We start from the raw sequence: 19,032 nt of genomic DNA on the forward strand, positions 1-19,032 counted from the left end.
AGTCGAGTCTGCGCAGACTCTTGCCCTATTCCAAAATGGCAGCTCTGGCGCCACAACTTTGGTATGGCGCATGTCCGGAAGTTACGCAACCCCATAAGGTACCGCGCTCCTACCCGTGGGGAGAGTTTCCGCCATTTTTGAAAATCGGGAAGGTCCGGGGCTAAGTGGTGTAGCTGCTGCGATGGCAGCCTTTGCCGTGGACTCCCAGGTGCCCACGTTGGGTGAGTGAAAAACTGCTTTTCCTCACTAGCTCTGTGCTACTTGCCGCTTGGAAGCGGGCAAGCTTGGAAGGCAGTAGTCATCGGGGTCTCTTCTGTTAATTTCAGCCTCAAAGGGGGAGCCTCTGGCTCGCCCCAGGTTCGTAGTCCGCCCCCTACCCCGAAGCTTTGCTACCCCGCCGTCACGAAAACGGTTCCAGGAAACTTCGGGCCCCGAGGAGGGCGAGGGAACGGCCGTCTGCGGTGGCTGAACCATTTTGTGCCCCTACGTGCCGGAGCCAGACCTGCCCATACCTGAGACGCCATCAGTGCCTGAGATGCCAAGCTGGGTTCATAGATCCGGGGAAGCGTTGATGGGAAGGAACTCACCTGTGAACACGTGGGTGGGCGGTACTCTGGGGTGTGGTTAGTGTCCTTGGCTGTTTGGTCACCTTAGGCTTGTAGTTCCTGTTTGATTCCTACCTTCTCCCGGGCTTTGCAAAAAGAATCTTTTTAATGGAAGTTTGAGTCGGCGGCATTTAATTAGGCAGGTGATGGCAGCCTTTGAGATATTAGCCTTAATAGGAAGCCAGGAGTTCGTTCGTTTTCCCTCGCCTTTATCTTGGGAAAGTGACTCAGTATTGTAGGAGGTCTCTTCATTTGACCGGTCACGTAATGATTAAAAATCATCACCATTATTTAATGGGGTGCATTACTAAAATGTGTTGTTGAAAAAAATCTCTCAAGTTTTTTGTTTTTGTCTGCTGAGTTTTGGAATTTGGGGGAACGGTCGAAAATTTTAGAACAAAAAATAAACCTATCGTAAGAATATTTGAAAAGTTGGTTACAAACTTTATGAGTTTGGAAAGGAAGGCAAGCACAATATGTACCTATAGAATAAATTTTATTATAGTTGAAGGATATATAATGCTTGCCATGTTTTGTGCAAAATAAGTTTCTTTTGAGAGTAGAGTGACTTGAACTGTTAGTATTAATAATAAAACTAAATGCATAATATCAAGGTAGGTACTCAGCTACATTTAAACTTGTGTACAGATGTTGGTCTAGGTATTTGTGTTTTGTATTATTTTGGAGATCAGAGAGCTTTAATTTCCAGTTCCTAAGTTTTCTAGTCCCCCAAAACATTTTGGAGTGTATATTTCTTGGGGTTACGTATATGAATAATTGGTCGGAAATCTGACATTAGCGGATATGAATGTTCAGGTCCACTGCAAATATTCCAGGCGGGATATAAACATTTTCCCAGCACCTAATGGTACACTGAAACTAAGTTACTTTAACAAACAGTGCTGGCTGAGAAGACTTAGTACTTAACATTTTAGGAGTGCACACTGTGAAATGGTATTTGACTTGAAGGATCCAATGGTATAGCTCAGTGAAATTAGCTTGAGGGTTGGGCAGTTAGTGACAGTTCAATTAAGAGCCCGTTGCCCATTCCTCACTTTAGTGCTTTCTTTTGTATCACAATATATATCTGAATGTGTCAGAAAATTTCCTGACAATTCTTGTTATACTTGCCATATTTGTATGTTTTCCTTTGAGGGCTGGGAGAGTGAAAGTAGGCAGTATTTAAAACTTTGTAATACATTTATTACTATAGGTTTCTAAATATATGTTCAGAATATGCTTTTGTTTAGACTTTAGGTTTGATTTTTAGTGTTAGGTTTTTTAGAAATATGTTATAGTACCATGGTACTTTGTAACGAGCATTTTGAAGTAATTACAATGTAATACAGCTCTTCACACCTTATTTCGGTATTTGCCTTATTCTTTCCCTAAATTTCTTTTCCTTTTTCTTTTTTTGTACACTTGCATTGCTAATATCTAGGTCTACTTTGATGGGAAATAAAGGGAAGATCAAATAAGTGACAGCATTTGGATAGCACAAAACATATTTCTGTGGCTGTTTAGAAGTTAAGGAATAGGGAGTTTCCATCGTGGCTCAGTGGTGAGCGAATCTGACTAGGAACCTGAGGTTGCAGGTTCAATCCCTGGCCTTGCTCAGTGGGTTAAGGATCTGGCGTTGCCATGAGATGTGGTGTAGGTTGCAGACCTGGCTTGGATCTCGCGTTGCTGTGGCTGTGGTGTAGGCTGGTGGCTACAGTTCCGATTAGACCCCTAGCCTGGGAGCGGCCCAAGAAAATGGCAAAAAACAAAAAACAAAAAGTTAAGGAATAGTTAATAAAGGCCATATAAAATACAAATTGTTTGACTTCTCTGAATGCCATGGATCACATTCAGGCTTGTCACATAGTTGAAAAATTAAGTTTTCATAAGCAGAAATTGAAGTTCTCAATGTACATATCATTACTTCAGTTTTGTCTACTATAAAATAATATTAGAATAATAATGAATATTTGGTGCTTACTCACTGTATATAAGGGACTTGAGTATTTTACTTGCTATAATTCTAGTCAGAGCTCTATGGGTGGGTGCTATGATTATGTCTGTTTTGCTGCAAGACTTAAACTCATGTCTCCGACTCCAGAGCTCATCTTTTCCTTACTGTGGTATTTTGTTCTGAAATTAGAGTAAGTTATAGCTTCTCTATTTTCATAGTTGGAGTAATAATAATAGCTACCCTAAGAATTGTGAAGATTAATTTTGAATTGATGATTATGAAATATCAATTCTCTTTTAAAATTGATTTTATATTAGGGAGATTTATATTGGTTTTGGTTATTCCTGATTTTAAAATGAATAATTTTAAAAAATGATTTAGAACATAAACTTTCCAAGTGTTTTCAGTATATTTCTAGTTGGGATACTAATCATCATTATTAGTGTGTTGTACATGGTTACACTTTTATTACAGAAATAACATTTTTTGTGTGTATGGGGAAAGAAAAATGGGACATAAAAGAAGGTAAACTTGTTATGTTTGATTTGCTTAGACTTTATGTAACTACCCTGTCCTTGTTTTCACTTATTGGAAGCTGACCCAGAAATGGAAAGAAGTTATTCTGTATGTATTAGGGATTTTTTTTAAGACAATAATAAGCTAAAATTTAAAAATTTAAAAATAAGTTAATGAAATAATGTAAACAAAAACAGCTGTCCAGTATTATTTTGTTAATGCAAAATACTTTTTACATTTTTCTTGAAAAATTTTTATTGGTTTTTAAAATGAATTTAACTGTTCTGTAATTGTTTTGATTAAATTTTCAAAATTATGCTAGATTCTTGCATCCTTTTGTTAGATATTATTACATTAAAGACCTTTTTTTGGTATTATTTTATTTTCTGATTTATTTAGGATCGGAACCAATGATGTTGGGTTCACCCACGTCTCCAAAGCCAGGGGTTAATGCCCAGTTCTTACCTGGATTTTTAATGGGGGATTTGCCAGCTCCAGTGACTCCACAACCTCGATCGATTAGTGGCCCTTCAGTAGGAGTAATGGAAATGAGATCACCTTTACTTGCAGGTAGGTCAAAAGAGTAGTGGTGCAGCATTCACCTGGATCAACACATTTATTTAAAAAACGTTAAGCTGCGCCTCTATTTTTTATTTCAAAATTATTGGAATATAGGTGTAAGCAATATGTTACTTTAATTCCAAGAACCACTCACTAAAAATATCCATACTATATTTCATTCAATCTAAGATGCCATTGATTGTAAAACTCACCATAATTTTATGTACCATTAAAAAAGAAAAAATATTATAACAGTGCCATTGGCCATTTTTTGTGAATTATCCCTTATCCCTTTCAGAGATGTTAAAGTATTTGCGGGGGGTTGGTGAGGAGGAGAAATATGGTCATTTAAATTCCGCTGAATTCTATTTAAGTAATTCATTGTAAATATAGTAATAGCAAATATTTGGTCAAAAGAAGTATAATTTGAAAATTTGTAGATATAAATTCCGTTTCTACTCATAGTGAATTATAATTCTCACTTAAAATGTGTTTAGTGAAAGGACTTCCTCTACAAACTGATTTGCAATTGTTAGCACAAAATATATGTAAATGAAACATGAATCTTTTACAGGACTCTTTTAGCAAACAAATATTTTAAAAGATAACTTGGAAGTTTTGACTATGAGTAGTGAGAGTTAGCTACAAAAAAGGTTGGATTCCAAATGTGAGCTGATATCCTTTCAATAGATGTTTAAATGGAAATTGTTCTTCCTTCAGTTGTTCTTAAGGTATTGTTTGGGTTAAAGTTGTGTATTATCTTTTTTTTCTGGATTTATTAGGGAGGAATATGATAAGTTATATTCCAAGTGATTCACTTAAGAATATTATCTGGGCAGATTTTTGTTTTTTATGTATTTCCAAAGTATTGTTTCATTATTGTAGCTACCATATGTTGAGTATTTATGAGCCAGGCAGTATGCTAAACATTTTATATGTTTTTTTCATTCTTTTGTCCATCTTAAAGGGTAGGTAGTGATACCCTTCTTTCTCAAAAGAGGAAACTGAGACTAAATGTTGTACAGAACTTGCTGAAGCTCAGTGGTTAGTAAGTGAAAGCAGAAGGTTAAAGCCCAGGTCAGTCTTGTTCTGTAGCCTGTGCTCTAATCTAAATAGCTTATGCTGTACTGTCTAGGCTCAGACATTAGTCTTTTAGAGGACTTGAGCTGTTTTACTCCTTGGCACTGCTGATTCTCTGATTTATAAAGACCTCATGTCCCCCAAAGTTGGTTGTTTTCCTGTATGTTTATTATATACTTAAATATATTTCTGTTGTAAGAGATATGAACAGGAATTTCAAGTCAAATTCCACATTAGAAGATTATATTTATTCAAGAGTATACAAACTGGAGCTGATTTATATCTACTTTCATGTGAGAAATAGGATCAAGTTTCATATAGACATATTAAACATTTTGTAGAGAAAACAAAACGTGTTTTAATAAAACTAAAATTTCTTTCTTTCTTTTTCTTTTTTTTTTTTTTTGTCTTTTGTAGGGCCACACCCATGGCATATGTAGGTTCCCAGGCTAGGGGTTGAATCAGAGCTGCAGCTGCCAGCCTATACCACAGCCATGGCAACACTGGATCCAAGCTGCATCTGCGACCTATGCTGCTGCAGCTTGTGGCAACATTGGATCCTTAACCCTCTGAGCGAGGCCAGGGATCGAACCTGAATCCTCATGGATACCAATCATGTTTTTAACCTGTTGAACCACAACGGGAATGCCTAAAACTAAAATTTCTGTGTACTTATTCTGGAAACTTACTCCAAGTACAGTTTATGGATATTTTAAATTATTTTGAAAATACAAATTTAAAAGGTCTTACCAGAAAGATGGAAGATTTCTTTGTTTTCTCACCTATGTTTTTCATACATTGTTAGGTGGGTCACCACCACAACCAATTGTACCAGCTCATAAAGATAAAAGTGGGGCTCCACCCGTTAGAAGTATATATGATGACATTTCCAGCCCAGGACTTGGATCAACACCTTTAACTTCAAGAAGACAGGTGATATAAAATATTCATGATCGACAGTTAATAATTTCATGTTTGTTTGTCCCTATATAAAAAGGGTAAGTAATTTGAAATGTTACCCAAAGGTCTATTTTAGTGTAATGCTGTTGCATAGAATAAGCGTTAAGGACAGCTGTCATAAACTACTTAAATTGCGTGTCAGTGAAATGTACTTAAAGATGTAATAGAACTCAGATAATTTTCTCATATAGATAGTTCTGTGTTTTTTTTTAAAAGGTGTACCCTTTCATCAGTCCGGGCCCCAACCTACTTAAACATGTAGAAATGATTATTAAGTCATGCCTTGTTTAAAACGTTCAATATTTGTACATAGTTTTGTCAAAGAATAAATGAAGATTCAGGGTTTTAATCAGATCTAGAGCACTTTGTAATGATCTGAGATCTTTATTTTAGGAATGGTTTTAGTAATGTAAGACCAACATCTTTTTAGAGCTATGTTCACCGTTCACATATTTTACTAGAAACACTGCCTCCTGTATATTTTTTTTGAGCTGAATCTAAAATGTTCTGTTCTGGAGAATTTTTCTTAAGGTTGATAGATAAATCTGATGTTTAGTTTAGAATGAGAACTACTGCCTTATAAATTATGCCAGTTTTAGTTACTCCTCTGATAATACATGGAAAGAAAGGTAGTTTACACTTATTGCTATGCTCAAAGTGTTTAAGAATCTTGTGGGTCATAATTTGTAGAGAAAATTTTTTATTTGAAAATTGGTAAGAATATTGTTAGATTAAAGCCCAAATTAGTTTTGCCTCCGGACACTTCGGTCAGTTTCTCTCTAATTGTGAAAAAGGTTGACATTGAGAATTGAACAGTACATTTTGTTATCTCTCTTAACAGTCTCCCAACTCTTGTTCTGGCACTGGATAATAGCCAGATTTTAGATTTTCTTAGTTTAGTCAGAATCTGTTAAAAAAAAAAAATCCTTTCTCTATATATTTACTTTTATACTTTTGGAGAAAGAGTTTCTCATGTATTTATTTTTTTTTAAATTGTGGAAGTTTCCAGGCTAGAGATCAGACTCGTCCCACAGCAGTGACAACACCAGATCCTTAACTGCTAGGCCACTAGGGAAATCCTGTTTCTCTTATTCTTGATTGGGTATTGTTTTTATTTATAGAAGGACTTTGAGCTTTTAAGGAGCTAGTATTGATAGTTTTGCTGCTTTGTTGCTTACTACTAGTAGAGGCGGAGATGTGCTGTCTTTTATTGTATAAACTTGTTTGAGTCTATAGTACTGCATCGTTTGTAAATATCACTTTAAAATAAAATTTTGGGAGTTCCTGTGGTGGTTCAGTGGTTAGCAAACCCGACTAGCATCCACAAGGACGCAGACTCCATTCCTGGCTTCACTCAGTGGGCTAAGGATCCGGCGTTGCTGCGAGCTGTGGTGTAAGTCACAGAAGTGGGTCGGATCCCGTGTTGCTGTGGCTCTGGCATAGGCCAGCAACTACAGCTCCTGATTGGACCCCTAGCCTGGGAACCTCCACATACTGCAGGTGCAGCCCTAAAAGACAAAAAAAAAAATTAAAATTTTGCCATATTTCTTATTTTTTTTCTGTTAACTTAATGATTTGAAGAATCACCATTATCTCTGTTATTTCAAATAATGTATCTTAGGAACTAAAAACAAATAGCAGTGTTACTTCCTACTGAAAATAATATTTTTTCCCTAATGCAACTTTTCTTATTTAAACTTTTAATATGCTAACCAGTCTGGCATATTTTAAATTTCATATTTTTCAACTTAAAAAAACAAACTTAGAGAGTACTCTTCAATTATGAGCTAATAAGGGGCATTTCCAGTACCTGGTAGATAGTTGTTTATTGTGTTTATGTTATGGTTAGAACATTGCATTTTTACCTTACACTTTGTTCTAATTTCATGTAGACAAACATTTCAGTAATGCAGAGTCCTCTTGTTGGAGTTATGACAGCTACTCCTGGAACAGGTAAGCAATGCCTTTTAATACCAATGACTGTTTTCTACTCTTTGAGGATAATACAAGATCTTTGTTAGTAATTGCCAAAATTTTATCTGTTATATTTCAAACCTGGAGACTTTCTCAAATGTCAGTAACTTCCTTCAGGAGGGAAATATTTAATATTTGTACAGTGATTCTTTTCTGAGCTTATAGATGTGATAGTCTACTCAAATATTAAGAATTTTAAAAATTATATATTTAATAATGTCTCTTGAGTTATTAAAAAAATAAGAGTTGTTGTGGAGTTCCCATTGCGGCTCAGCAGGTTAAGAACCTGATTAATATCCATGAGGATGTGGGTTCGATCCTTGGCCTTGCTCAGTGGATTAAGGATCTGCAAGCTACAGCATAGATCTGGTGTTGCTGTGGCTGTGGTGTAAATCAGCAGCTTCAGCTCTGATTCAGCCCCTAGCCTGGGAACTTCCATATGCCACAGGTGCTGCTCTAAAAAGAAAAAAAACAAAGTTGTTGCACCTGAGAGGAAGAGGAATATAGAGACTCAATAATAAAAGTATTCTAAGAGATTATCATGCATAGTTGTAAATCTAAATGTCATTGACTACAAACAGCCACCAGTTATATCTCATTTTTCTTTAAGATTAATGGTATTTTTATCACAATCAGCATCATCATAAGCATGACTCTTCTAACATATTCATGTATTTATAATATATAAATGTTCAGCAAATATTTGAGCACATTACTATATACTAGGTCCTGGGAAACTGAACAAAATAGATTATCCTTGCCTTTACGGAACTTATGTTTATTTGCAAAATTTGCATTTGTAAATGAAATAAAGTCTGTTAGAAGGTAATATGTTTTATGGAGGAAAATTAAGCAGCAAAGGGAAGTAGAGGGGGAGGATTTATATTAAATAAGGTAGTGCATTAGTTTTTCTTTTTCTGCCATAATATATTGACAGAAACTTAAAAGTGGCTTAAACAATTCAGATGTACTGTTTTATGGTTCCGGAGGTGAGTAATCTGAAATTGTCTCAGTGGGCTGAAGTCAAGGCATTGGTAGGCTGTGTTACTTAGAGAGGCTCTAGAGGAGAATCTGTTTTCGTGCCTTTACCATCTATTAGTGGCTGCCTGCACTTCTTTGATTGTCTCTTTCCTCCATCTTTAAAGCCAGCAACATTGTATCTCTCTAACCATTCTTCAACAGTCCCTCTCTCTCTTTTTCTCTTTTAAGGACCCCTGTGAGTATTTGGAGCCCTTCTGGATAATCCAGGATAATTTCCCTACTTTAAGATCAGTAGATTAGCAGTCTTAACATCTACTATCTTAATTCTCCTTTGCCATGTAATGTAACATATTCCCAGGTCCCAGGGATAAGGACATGGACATGAGGGAGGGGGCATTATTCTAATTACTGTGGATAGTTATAGGAAAAGTACCATTTGCTCAAAAACTCTTAAGTGTTCTAAACAGGGGAAATAGCAAGGACAGAGGCACTGTGGGATTCACATCAGGGATGTTCAAACAAGAGTGAAGACACTAGTGTGGAATGGATTAACGGAGGGGAGGAATAGTAAGAAATGAGATCAGAGAGGTCATGGGGGCCAATATGACAAGGCCTTGTAGGTTGTAACAGTTGATCTTTACCCAGAAAAGGTGGAAAACAAATAGGATGAGATTGCTTCTGTGGTGAGAAGAGACATTGGGGTGATGGACAAGAAGAAGGGAGACCAGGAGTTCCCTTCGTGGTGCAATGGAAACAAGTCTTACTAGAAACCATGAGGTTGCGTGTTCCATCCCTGGCCTTGCAAAGTGGGTTAAGGATCTGGTGTTGCCGTGAGCTGTGGTGTAGGTCACAGACGTGGCTCAGATCCCACATTGCTGTGGCTCTGGCGTAGGCCAGCGGCTACGACTCCAATTCAACCCCTAGCCTGGGAACCTCTGTATGCCGTAGTCCTGCATTAATCCAGGTGAGAAGTGGTGGTGGCTTAGACATAAAGGAAGACAGGAAAAAAGGAACAACAGCAAAAAGAGATGGAAGAAAAGAAAAAGTAGCAAGGCAGATTTAAATGAACACTCCTGTTAAAGACAAGGGTGGATAACAAAAGTAATATCCAGTGACAAGTTAGATCTTTTTATCCTCCAGATGTCAATTTCTTCAAGCTGTCTGTGAGCCATCACTGGTAGTGGTCTTAAAAGTCTAGATTTCTTGGAGTTCCCGTCGTGGCTCAGTGGTTAACGAATCCGACTAGGAACCATGAGGTTGCGGGTTCGGTCCCTGCCCCTTGCTCAGTGGGTTAAGGATCTGGCGTTGCCTTGAGCTGTGGTGTAGGTTGCAGTCGCGGCTCGGATCACACGTTGCTGTGGCTCTGGCGTAGGCCAGTGGCTACAGCTCCGATTCAACCCCTAGCCTGGGAACCTCCATATGCCGCGGGAGCGGCCCAAGAAATAGCAACAACAACAAAAAGACAAAAGACAAAAAAAAAAAAAAAAAAAAAAAGTCTAGATTTCTACTACCAGTTTGTTCAAGTCAATTTCTATCATGCTCCTCAAATTTCTTCCAGTCTACACCCACTGCCCGAATCCAAAGCACATCTACACTTTTAGATATTTGTTATAGCAGCTCCCTTCTTGGTACCCAAATCTGTATTTATTTTAAATTGTTGCCATAACAAGGTACCACAAACTTGGTGGCTTAAAACAACACAAATTACTTTCTCATAGTTTCTATCGGTCAGATATCCAGGCACAGCTTGGGTTCTTTGCTTTAGAGCTCAGGTGTTAGTTGGGACTCTGCGCTTTTCTGGAAGCTCTGTGGATGAATCTGCTTCTTTGGGTTGTTGGCCAAATTCATTTCCATGTTATATGGACCTGAGGTCCCTGTTTGTTTGCTGGCTGTTAATCTGTAGGTTGCTTTCAGCTTCTAGAGGCTGCCCACATTCCTGGGCTCGTGGTTCCCTTTCCAACCAAAAAGAGAGCAATGACAGAGCAAGTCTTTTTTTATGCCTTGAATCTCTGTGAACTCTCTCTTCTGTTTTATCTCTGACGTTTCAGCCGTCTGCTGCTGTTAAGGGCTTATCTGATTCCTTTGGGCTCACTGAATAATTCAGGGTAATTCCTTATTTTAAGATATGCTGATAAGTAACTTTAATTTTATCTGTAAGTCCCTTTACAGCAATACCTGGATTAGAGTTTGATTGAATTGCCAATCAAACCAGGGGACAGAAACTTTGGGGTAATGTCTTTAGATTTCTGTCTACCACATATATCATGGTGAAAAATCTAGGATGTCATTTCTGTCTCAGTTACATAGTTAAGGTGAAATGTTCCAGGGGAATTAGTTTTTAACAACCTTAATCTGATCAGATAAGTAGATGACAGTGCTCTGTTATGTGACAGTGCTTTGTTAGTGGCTGTTTGCTATAATGGTGTCCATTCAGTTGAATCAGTAAGTAATCTCAGAGACTTGAGAATTCAAGAACACATAATGTTAAGTAATGTATTTTATGCTTTAAAGGATTTCTTAGTTGTCTGAAAAGAATGCATTATAATCTTAACTGCTGTCAAGTGGAAGAACACAGGATTAAAGTTAATCAAACCCCCTTTTGTTTATTTTTTCTAATACTGTAACTTAATGGGTTCTTGTAATTTTAGAAGTCATGTATAAAAATACAAGAACCATGATAGGGAAGTATACCTGTCATAAATTGGCCACTGGGAGCCAGTACTGCTTCTATTTTGAATTTAAGGAATTTATGTATAAAAGTCTTAATGGGGCATAAGTGAAAAAGAATACTTTTGAAAAAATGTGATAGCCTATCATGCATGGCTAGTAGTAAACAAGAAATGGGGAAAAGGAGTTAACTTGAGAAAATTGAGGAGGGGGGAAATGTAGAGTTTTCACTTAGAGCTATTTTTTAGCTCCTAAATTTAGTGTTAAAAAAAATGAAAACTTCCTGTATAATTTGTAAATTTTAACTTTTTGAGATTGGCAACTTTTATAAAGAGATATCAGTGGGATTTAATGGCATAAGTAGTATTTTATGCTTAGGTCTTTATACTCAATAATGAGATTTTGGTTAGGTTTTAATTCTGTAACTGATGTTAAAAATCTCTTTTAGAATCTTATTTCTGGTACAGGAAAACCTTGGTTTTATGACAGAGTGGGGAGTCTGGACTAAAGAATTTCAGAAACTTTTGTTCAACTATGGTATATTATTGCCTCTGGTAAAGAATATTGAGGAGTTCCTGTCGTGGCTCAGTGGTTAACGAATCTGACTATGAACCATGAGGTTGCAGGTTCAATCCCTGGTCTTGCTCAGTGGATTGAGGATCCAGCATTGCTGTGAGCTGTGTTTCAGGTCACAGATTTGGCTCGGATCTGGTGTTGCTGTGGCTCTGGCGCAGGCTGGCAGCTGTAGCTCTTATTGGACCTCTGGCCTGGGAACCTCCATATGCTGTGGGTGTGGCCCTAGGAAAGACAGAAAAAAAAAAAAAAAAAGTTTGCCCTGTTTTGCCCCATCCTCAGCCCTCAATTTTCTTCTGCTACTATTAAATATTAAACATTCCTCCACTTTTCATCTTCTTTTTAGTTAAATTTTTTTTCTTGAGAAGTTCTTTCATTTACCAGCTCTCTTCTCAAGTGGTATACCACTTATATCTGCTGATATAATTATTTGTGTTAGCATATTGTTAACAGGTTAAGTGTAGTATTTAGTCTATATCAGTTTTTGGCTGCTTTTGTTGATGCCAGGGACTCTCAGTTCTGATAGTGTTCCCAGAAGGGCAGATGAAGGAGTAATTTATCTGTGAGGGACCTTTCCTTACACTTCTTTTTCAGATCTGGTTTTAGCTGTTCCTTGTATATACTCCTATAAAACTGTCTGCTAGACTTTCTCCATTACTGGATTTTGATCTTTAGGACAGAGGTTCCTTCAAGCTGGGTATGAAAGAACCTCAGTAAATGTTGAGTGAGTGACTAGATTAATGGATATAAGTTGTAGTGAATTGAATGTTCCCCCAAAATGATATGTTCACATCATAACTCCTGAAACTTTGAGTATTGCTTTATGTGGCCAAAATATATGATTAAGGATCTTGAGAAGGATAGCTCTAAAGGAAAGCTTAGGTAAGGACAGAGGAAAAGAGAAGGTAATCCTGGTAATTACCTGGGTGGACCCTAAATCCAATCACAAGTGTTCTTAGAGGCAGAGAGAAATTTGACAGGGACAGGAGAGACATGCAGAGGAGAAGGTGATGATGAAGTGAGGCAAACATCGGAGTATTTGGTTTTAACAGTAAGTCAATGAACAGCAAAATTTCCCAGCAGTTACCAGAAGCTATGTGGGGCAAGCAGTGGTTTCTCCCTTAGTGCCTTCAACAGGTATTTGCTGAAAACTTGTTCATGGACTTCTGGCCTCTAGAACTGTTGGGGGTGGGCAAGAAGGGGGGATTTCTGTTGTTTTAAGCCACCTAGTTTTGGTAATTTGTTACAGCAGACAGGGGAAACAAATATATATGTATATTGTATTTTGAGGCAGTGATAACCTGACACCAAACAAGAAGATTGGAATATTTGGGTCTAACTTGGCATGATATAGTTGCTTAGTAATAGGGAGTAAACACTAGTCTTAATCTTGATTACATTAGTTTCTAATGGCTGCTGTAGCAAATTATCACAGATTACAGTGAATGGCTTAAAACTCAGATTTATAAAAATCCTAGAGGTCAGAAGTCCGAAATGGGTATCACTGAGCTAACGTCGAGGTATTAGTGGGGCTGTATTTTCTGGAGGCTCTAGGGGATATATCTTTTCCCTTTTTCAGTTTTATATTAAGGTAATTGAAGGTATTTTATCTCCCTCATATTATTGGAGTATAGTTAAAATATATCAAACTTTATTCCTTTGTCATTGTTTATATTATGATTATGCAAACTCTGTTTAGTGCTACAGCAAGTAGTATAATTTATTCTTCATGTAAAATTTTAATTTTTCCTCTGTTAATAATTGTCTTTTTCCATTTGTCTAAATTTCGATGTGCTATTTGCTCCTTTTATTTTAAGCAAATGTTCTGCTATGATGCATATCTATCTTTTTTTAAATGCTCAAACATAGTTTCAAACATGTTTTTGTTTGTTTGGTTTTAAGCTGAGAACTTCTCTTTCTTCTCTTTTGGCTATTTCCTATGTCAACAGAATCTATAGCTATCATCCTAGGACTTGTTAACATGTTTTCTTAGTTTATTTCATAATTTTGGTGAACATATTTGAGTAGCTCTCTAAGAAAGCCTACACAGAAATGGAATTACGACCTTGGGTTTGAAATGCTTTTTGTCTGCTCTAAAGTGAATTGCTAGTTTGGCTAAGTATAGAATTTTAGGTTGGAGTTTTGGAGGCATCATTCCTTTGTCTTCTAGCTTCTGGTATTCTGCAGAAGTCATTTGTAGTTATGATTCATGGGCTGTTGTGTGTGGCCTGGTTTCAAAAAATTTAAGATCTCTGTGGTGTTAATGTTTTCAATTTCACAAATGTATTTTGGTATGGGACTTTTTCATCTCTTTCTGGGGGAATTGATTGATCTTTTAAATCAAGAAATTTAAATCTTGAGTTCTGGAAACTTCCCTCTATTTGTTTGAAAATAAATTTCTCCCTGTTTCTCTGTTCCCTTTTTCTGGAATTCCTTCTGTTTGTGGGCACTGCAGAGATTTCTAAATTTGTACTTTCTTTTCTGTTAGATTTGCCTCTTATGTCTGTATTCTATTTTCTGAAAGATGTCCACAATCCTAATTTCCAAGTCATCTAATTTTTAGTTTGTTATTTTAATTTCCAGTAACTTCTTTCTGTAGTTGTTCTCTGATTGTACTTAAAAATGTAATATCCTTTACTTATTTCATGGGTAAAATAACTTAGTGAAAGTAATGATGGTCTAAATAGGGTTAGGGTTAGGGTTACCCATTAATGATGGGTAAAATAACTTAGTGAAATAATGATTCCTGCTTATATTGTCTTCTTATCTGTTTCGTTTTCACCTCTTTGGCCTTTCTTGGTGGAGGCATGTTTATTGAATGAGGCACTAAAGAGCTACTTGGAGAGAGCATTGGTAGGAAGTTGGAAAGGGAGACTGTTTTATGTCTTAATGGACTTCACTGTAGGGGGATTTGATAGTTAAGTAGATTTTTGTTGGGATAATCTCTGATTTTAGCACATATACATCTTTTAGATTTCCAAAGAATTCTTTAATATTCAGCCTAATGTCTAAGCTGGTGTTCTGAATATAGAAAGGGAGAAGTCTTCTCTTGAGTGTGCACATTTTCACTTTGTCTCTTATGTGGTGGTTCTCCAATGTGACTGGGACCCATTGAGTCCTGAGCCACTGAGATTCCTTTTCTCAGAAACTAAAAACTTTCTCTCTTGGGGGTGGAGTGGCTGAGTGACAATCATCTGGCTGCGTAAGATGAGGAAGGCTTGCCATCAAATCCCTTATTATACACTCTTAAACTAGTTTTCCTTGATTTCAATCAGGAGCCTCTTTTACATCTTGTATAGCTTCTATGGACTCCAAAACTTGAAACTTTCTAGAATGATTGTCATTAGGTGTTTGACAAGGATTAGAGATGAATACAAGTGTTTATTTCACCATATTATTTTGGACATTTTTGTAGCCATTGTTCATAATTATTCTGGGTACAGTAAGTTTGTCAAACAGAAAAGTCTGAGGAAGCAGTCTACAAGATTGCTCTCTCTTCAGGTGTCAACTGCACATTTGGGGTTCCCCAGGACCCCTCACTCCAGACCTGCTGGCTGCAAATTCAAGGGTTCCCAAGGCCACTCTAAGGTTTGATAATTCACTAGAAAGACTCAGGACTCACTGAGAGTGCTATACTTATAGTTACAGTTTTATTATAACAAATTAGAACCTCCTAAAGAAAAACGTGTAAGGCAAAGTCTGAAAGATTCCAGACAAGAACTTCTGTTTCATGTTACCCTCCTGGCATTGATATATCGCACCACCCACAGAATATTGCCAAGTAGTGAAGCTCATTGGAGCTTCCATGCCCTGAATTTTCATTGGCGTTTCATTACTTGAAAATGATTGATCACAAGAGGATAACTGCATCAGAACAATCCAGGGTGAGGTAATCTGTCAGTTGTCCTTGTATCCATAAAAGGAATATAGCTGAGTCACAATTTCCTCAATTAGCCTATTGTCATTAATTATAAACATCATCCAGATTTGCTCTGGTTCAGTGCCTAACAAACACATTTCCTATAATAGTTTGACAGTGTACAGATTTCCTAGAAAAAAATGTGCTTATAAAGTGTATAATTACATCTCTTATTTTAAATCAAAAAAAAAAAAAAGAAAATGATTGATCAAATCATTGATCAAGTGGCTAAACTCAGTCTCCATCCCTTCCTCTGCCACAAGTATTCATTGGCTCAGAGATACAACCTTTTTGTTATATGATTGATTGGTCTTCCTGGTTAGTCTTTGTGGTGTGACTTGCCCTCATCTTGTTAGCACAAATTATTAGGTGCTCTTGGGGTTGAAGGGCCTGCCATGAATAACAGAAACACTCCGGGCACTGGGGAAATTCCTAGGACTTAGAGGTTGTTTCCCAAGAACCTGATAAAGAACAGACATCTCTTGGGGCTGAGGCCAAATTCTTTATTATACATTTGTGCTTCTTTGTTTCTTGGTAAGAGGGTAACAACACTGCCAGGAATCTCTCTTTCTCCTCAAGTTTTTTATGCCGTGTATCTATTTTATCTCCTTTCATGTAAGTTAATGGTCTCTTTTGATATATTTGAATCTGGTCTTTAATTGAAGACATTTTCATGAAGGATAATAAATTCTTTCACTCTTCACCTCAGTCTGATCTTAAGAAGACTGAGTAGTGTTTTGCCAAGGGAGACTCATTACAGTTCAGTTTGATGTGGTTTGATAGGCACACTTTATTTTCATCTTATAAAGCATCGTGCTTGGGTACCAGAAGTTTGATTGAAAGGAGGTAACGTCAGTGGAGCAATGGAACATTAACAAGGTGGGGGGCAATTATGCTAAAGTTATGTAAATAGCTTTAGATTATTTATAAGTAATTATGTTTTTCAGAGTAGTTGACAGGGCAAAAATTAGATTGCTTTTTCGTTTGAGACTTAATTTTGATTTGTTTTATTTTTAAAGGTCATAATGGTTGTCTCATTTTGAGCCTTTAAGTTCTTGCTTGAGGGTTATTACATGATGTAGCAACACTAAATTGTATTTTCTTAATGATAATATAGAACATAAAATTTTTTGAAATGGCTTCAAATTTTATACTAAAATGCCTTTTACTGACCTTTTTCTATTGAAGGCATGTCTTTATAGTGAAAACTAAACTTATTTACAGGTATCTTTTATATGCTGCTCCTTATTTCCTAAAGGATAGTTGATAAGTTAGTTGATTAGCACACTTGCCAATGTGGCTCATTTTAGAAATGTTTTATACTTTTTATTTTTTATTTTTTTATTTTTGGTCCTCCTGTGGCATATGGAGTTCCCAGTCCAGGGATCAGATCCAAGCTGCAGTTGCAACCGTAACCCACTGTGCTGGGCTGGGGATCAAACTCGTGTTCCAGTGCTCCCAAGATACTGCTGATCCTGTTGCAACCACAGCAGGAACTCCAAAATGTATTGTACCTTTAAAATGCTTCTGTTATGATGGGGAAATAGAATAATTGCTAGGAAAAAGAAAAATTGCTAAATGTATTAGAGCATGTATGCAGTTTGACAGTTATTTATTTTGTATTGTCTCTTTTAAGCATTAACTCAATTTCAAAATTAGATAAATTGGTAAGACTAAGCCATGTAATATACTAGAATTCCATTTCCTTCTTGTAAATCTTTTTGTTTTCTCTAGAGTTAATGATAGTTATGTGTCTTCATTTGCTTGATTACTATTCTAAAAATATTTTAATATTTGTTTCTCAAGTTCCTGGCTGCAAAATTGTTTTTTGCCTGATTACTTGACATCGGAATATAAACAGTCAGTTTTGAACATCTTGTTTTCTAGTAGGGTCTAGGATAATGTTCTGAATTAAACAGATTCTTTAAAAAGCCTAATAAATCTGTGGTGATCTGAAATGTATTTTTTCCTTAGGAAAAGCTACATTAATGGGTTAAATTGGATTAATTCTTTTGCTAAATTTGAGTCCAGATGAAGTAAAGGGATTCAAGTTGTATGGCATAAAGAATTAAGAATTTTGAAATCCTTAGATGACCATATTTTTCCTCTTTATTTAGAATCACATTGTTGCATTTTAATTCTGTGCTTGATTGATACCTTTAACTTTTAATTCTATTGAGGATGTGTAGTTTTGGTTTGGCAAAAGAATGGAAATCATAGGGAGTTCCCATTGTAGCACAGTGGAAGCGAATCTAGCTAGTATCCATGAGGACGCCGGATCAATCCCTGGCCTTGCTCAGTGGGTCTGGATCTGGTGTTGCTGTGAGCTGTGGTGTAGGCCATAGATGTAGCTCACTTCTCGAGTGGCTGTGGCTATGGCATAGGTTGGCAGCTGCAGCTGCGATTCTACCCCTAGCCTGGGAACTTCCATTAGCCATGGGTGTGGCCCTAAAAAGAAAAAAAAAAGAAAAGCAATAGCATTGCTGGAAGTCTTTTTTATTTTAGACTTGACTCTGAATATATTTGTGCTGTTGATACAAAAAAATAATTGTACCAAGTGCATCATTTATAGTACTGAAGTTGTATATTGTTAAAACAGTTAACTTTTGTGAGTTCTCGTCTGTTTAACGTTCTTTTTAATTCTTGGAGTAACAGGTAAGTAAAGCAGGTTAATTTATGGATATAGTAAAGGGAGACAAACATTTATATCTTACCTTTTTTTTTTTTTTTTTTTTTTTTGTCTTTTTGCCTTTTCTAGGGCTGCTCCTATGACATATGGAGATACCCAGGCTAGGGGTCTAATTGGAGCTGTAGCTGCTGGCCTACGACAGAGCCACAGCAACACAGGATCCGAACCATGTCTGCAACCTACACCACAGCTCACGGCAACGCCACATCCTTAACCCACTGAGCAAGGTCAGGGATCGAACCCACAACCTCATGGTTCCTAGTTGGATTCATTAATCACTGCGCCATGACGGGAACTCCTATATGTTACGTGTTTATTGAGAAATTATTGACACTGGGCAAGTTTAAAGTATAAAATGTTTTGATTCCATACACTTATATATTACAAAATGACCATAGTATTAGTGTTATCTGACACTTTTCGTCATGTCACCTTATTTCCAGTTGTTTTTTGTGGTGAGTGCCTTTAGGATCTGTTTTCATAGCAGCTTTTAAGTATATAATATAGTATTACTAGTGATAATCACCATGCTATATTTTAGATCTCTCCAGAA

General features: G+C 36.7%; 1 protein-coding gene across 1 annotated transcript in view; it reads left to right on the forward strand.

Moving 5' to 3' along the window:
* Positions 1 to 120: 120 nt before the first annotated feature.
* NUP35 (nucleoporin 35) overlaps positions 121 to 19,032 on the forward strand; it is a 28,520-nt gene continuing 9,608 nt past the window's right edge. Inside the window, exons 1-4 of the mRNA XM_021074750.2 lie at positions 121 to 221; positions 3,475 to 3,645; positions 5,522 to 5,649; positions 7,569 to 7,629. Of these exons, the coding sequence (XP_020930409.1) occupies positions 182 to 221; positions 3,475 to 3,645; positions 5,522 to 5,649; positions 7,569 to 7,629 (400 nt within the window). The 5' untranslated portion in view covers positions 121 to 181. The remainder of the gene's footprint in view (positions 222 to 3,474; positions 3,646 to 5,521; positions 5,650 to 7,568; positions 7,630 to 19,032) is intronic.

The sequence above is a fragment of the Sus scrofa genome, chromosome 15 (genome assembly GCF_054392235.1).
Source record: "Sus scrofa isolate SSC_HxYL_T2T_F1_AM1 chromosome 15, Sscrofa_HxYL_maternal_Yorkshire_Landrace_v2.0, whole genome shotgun sequence".
Taxonomy (NCBI): domain Eukaryota; kingdom Metazoa; phylum Chordata; class Mammalia; order Artiodactyla; family Suidae; genus Sus; species Sus scrofa.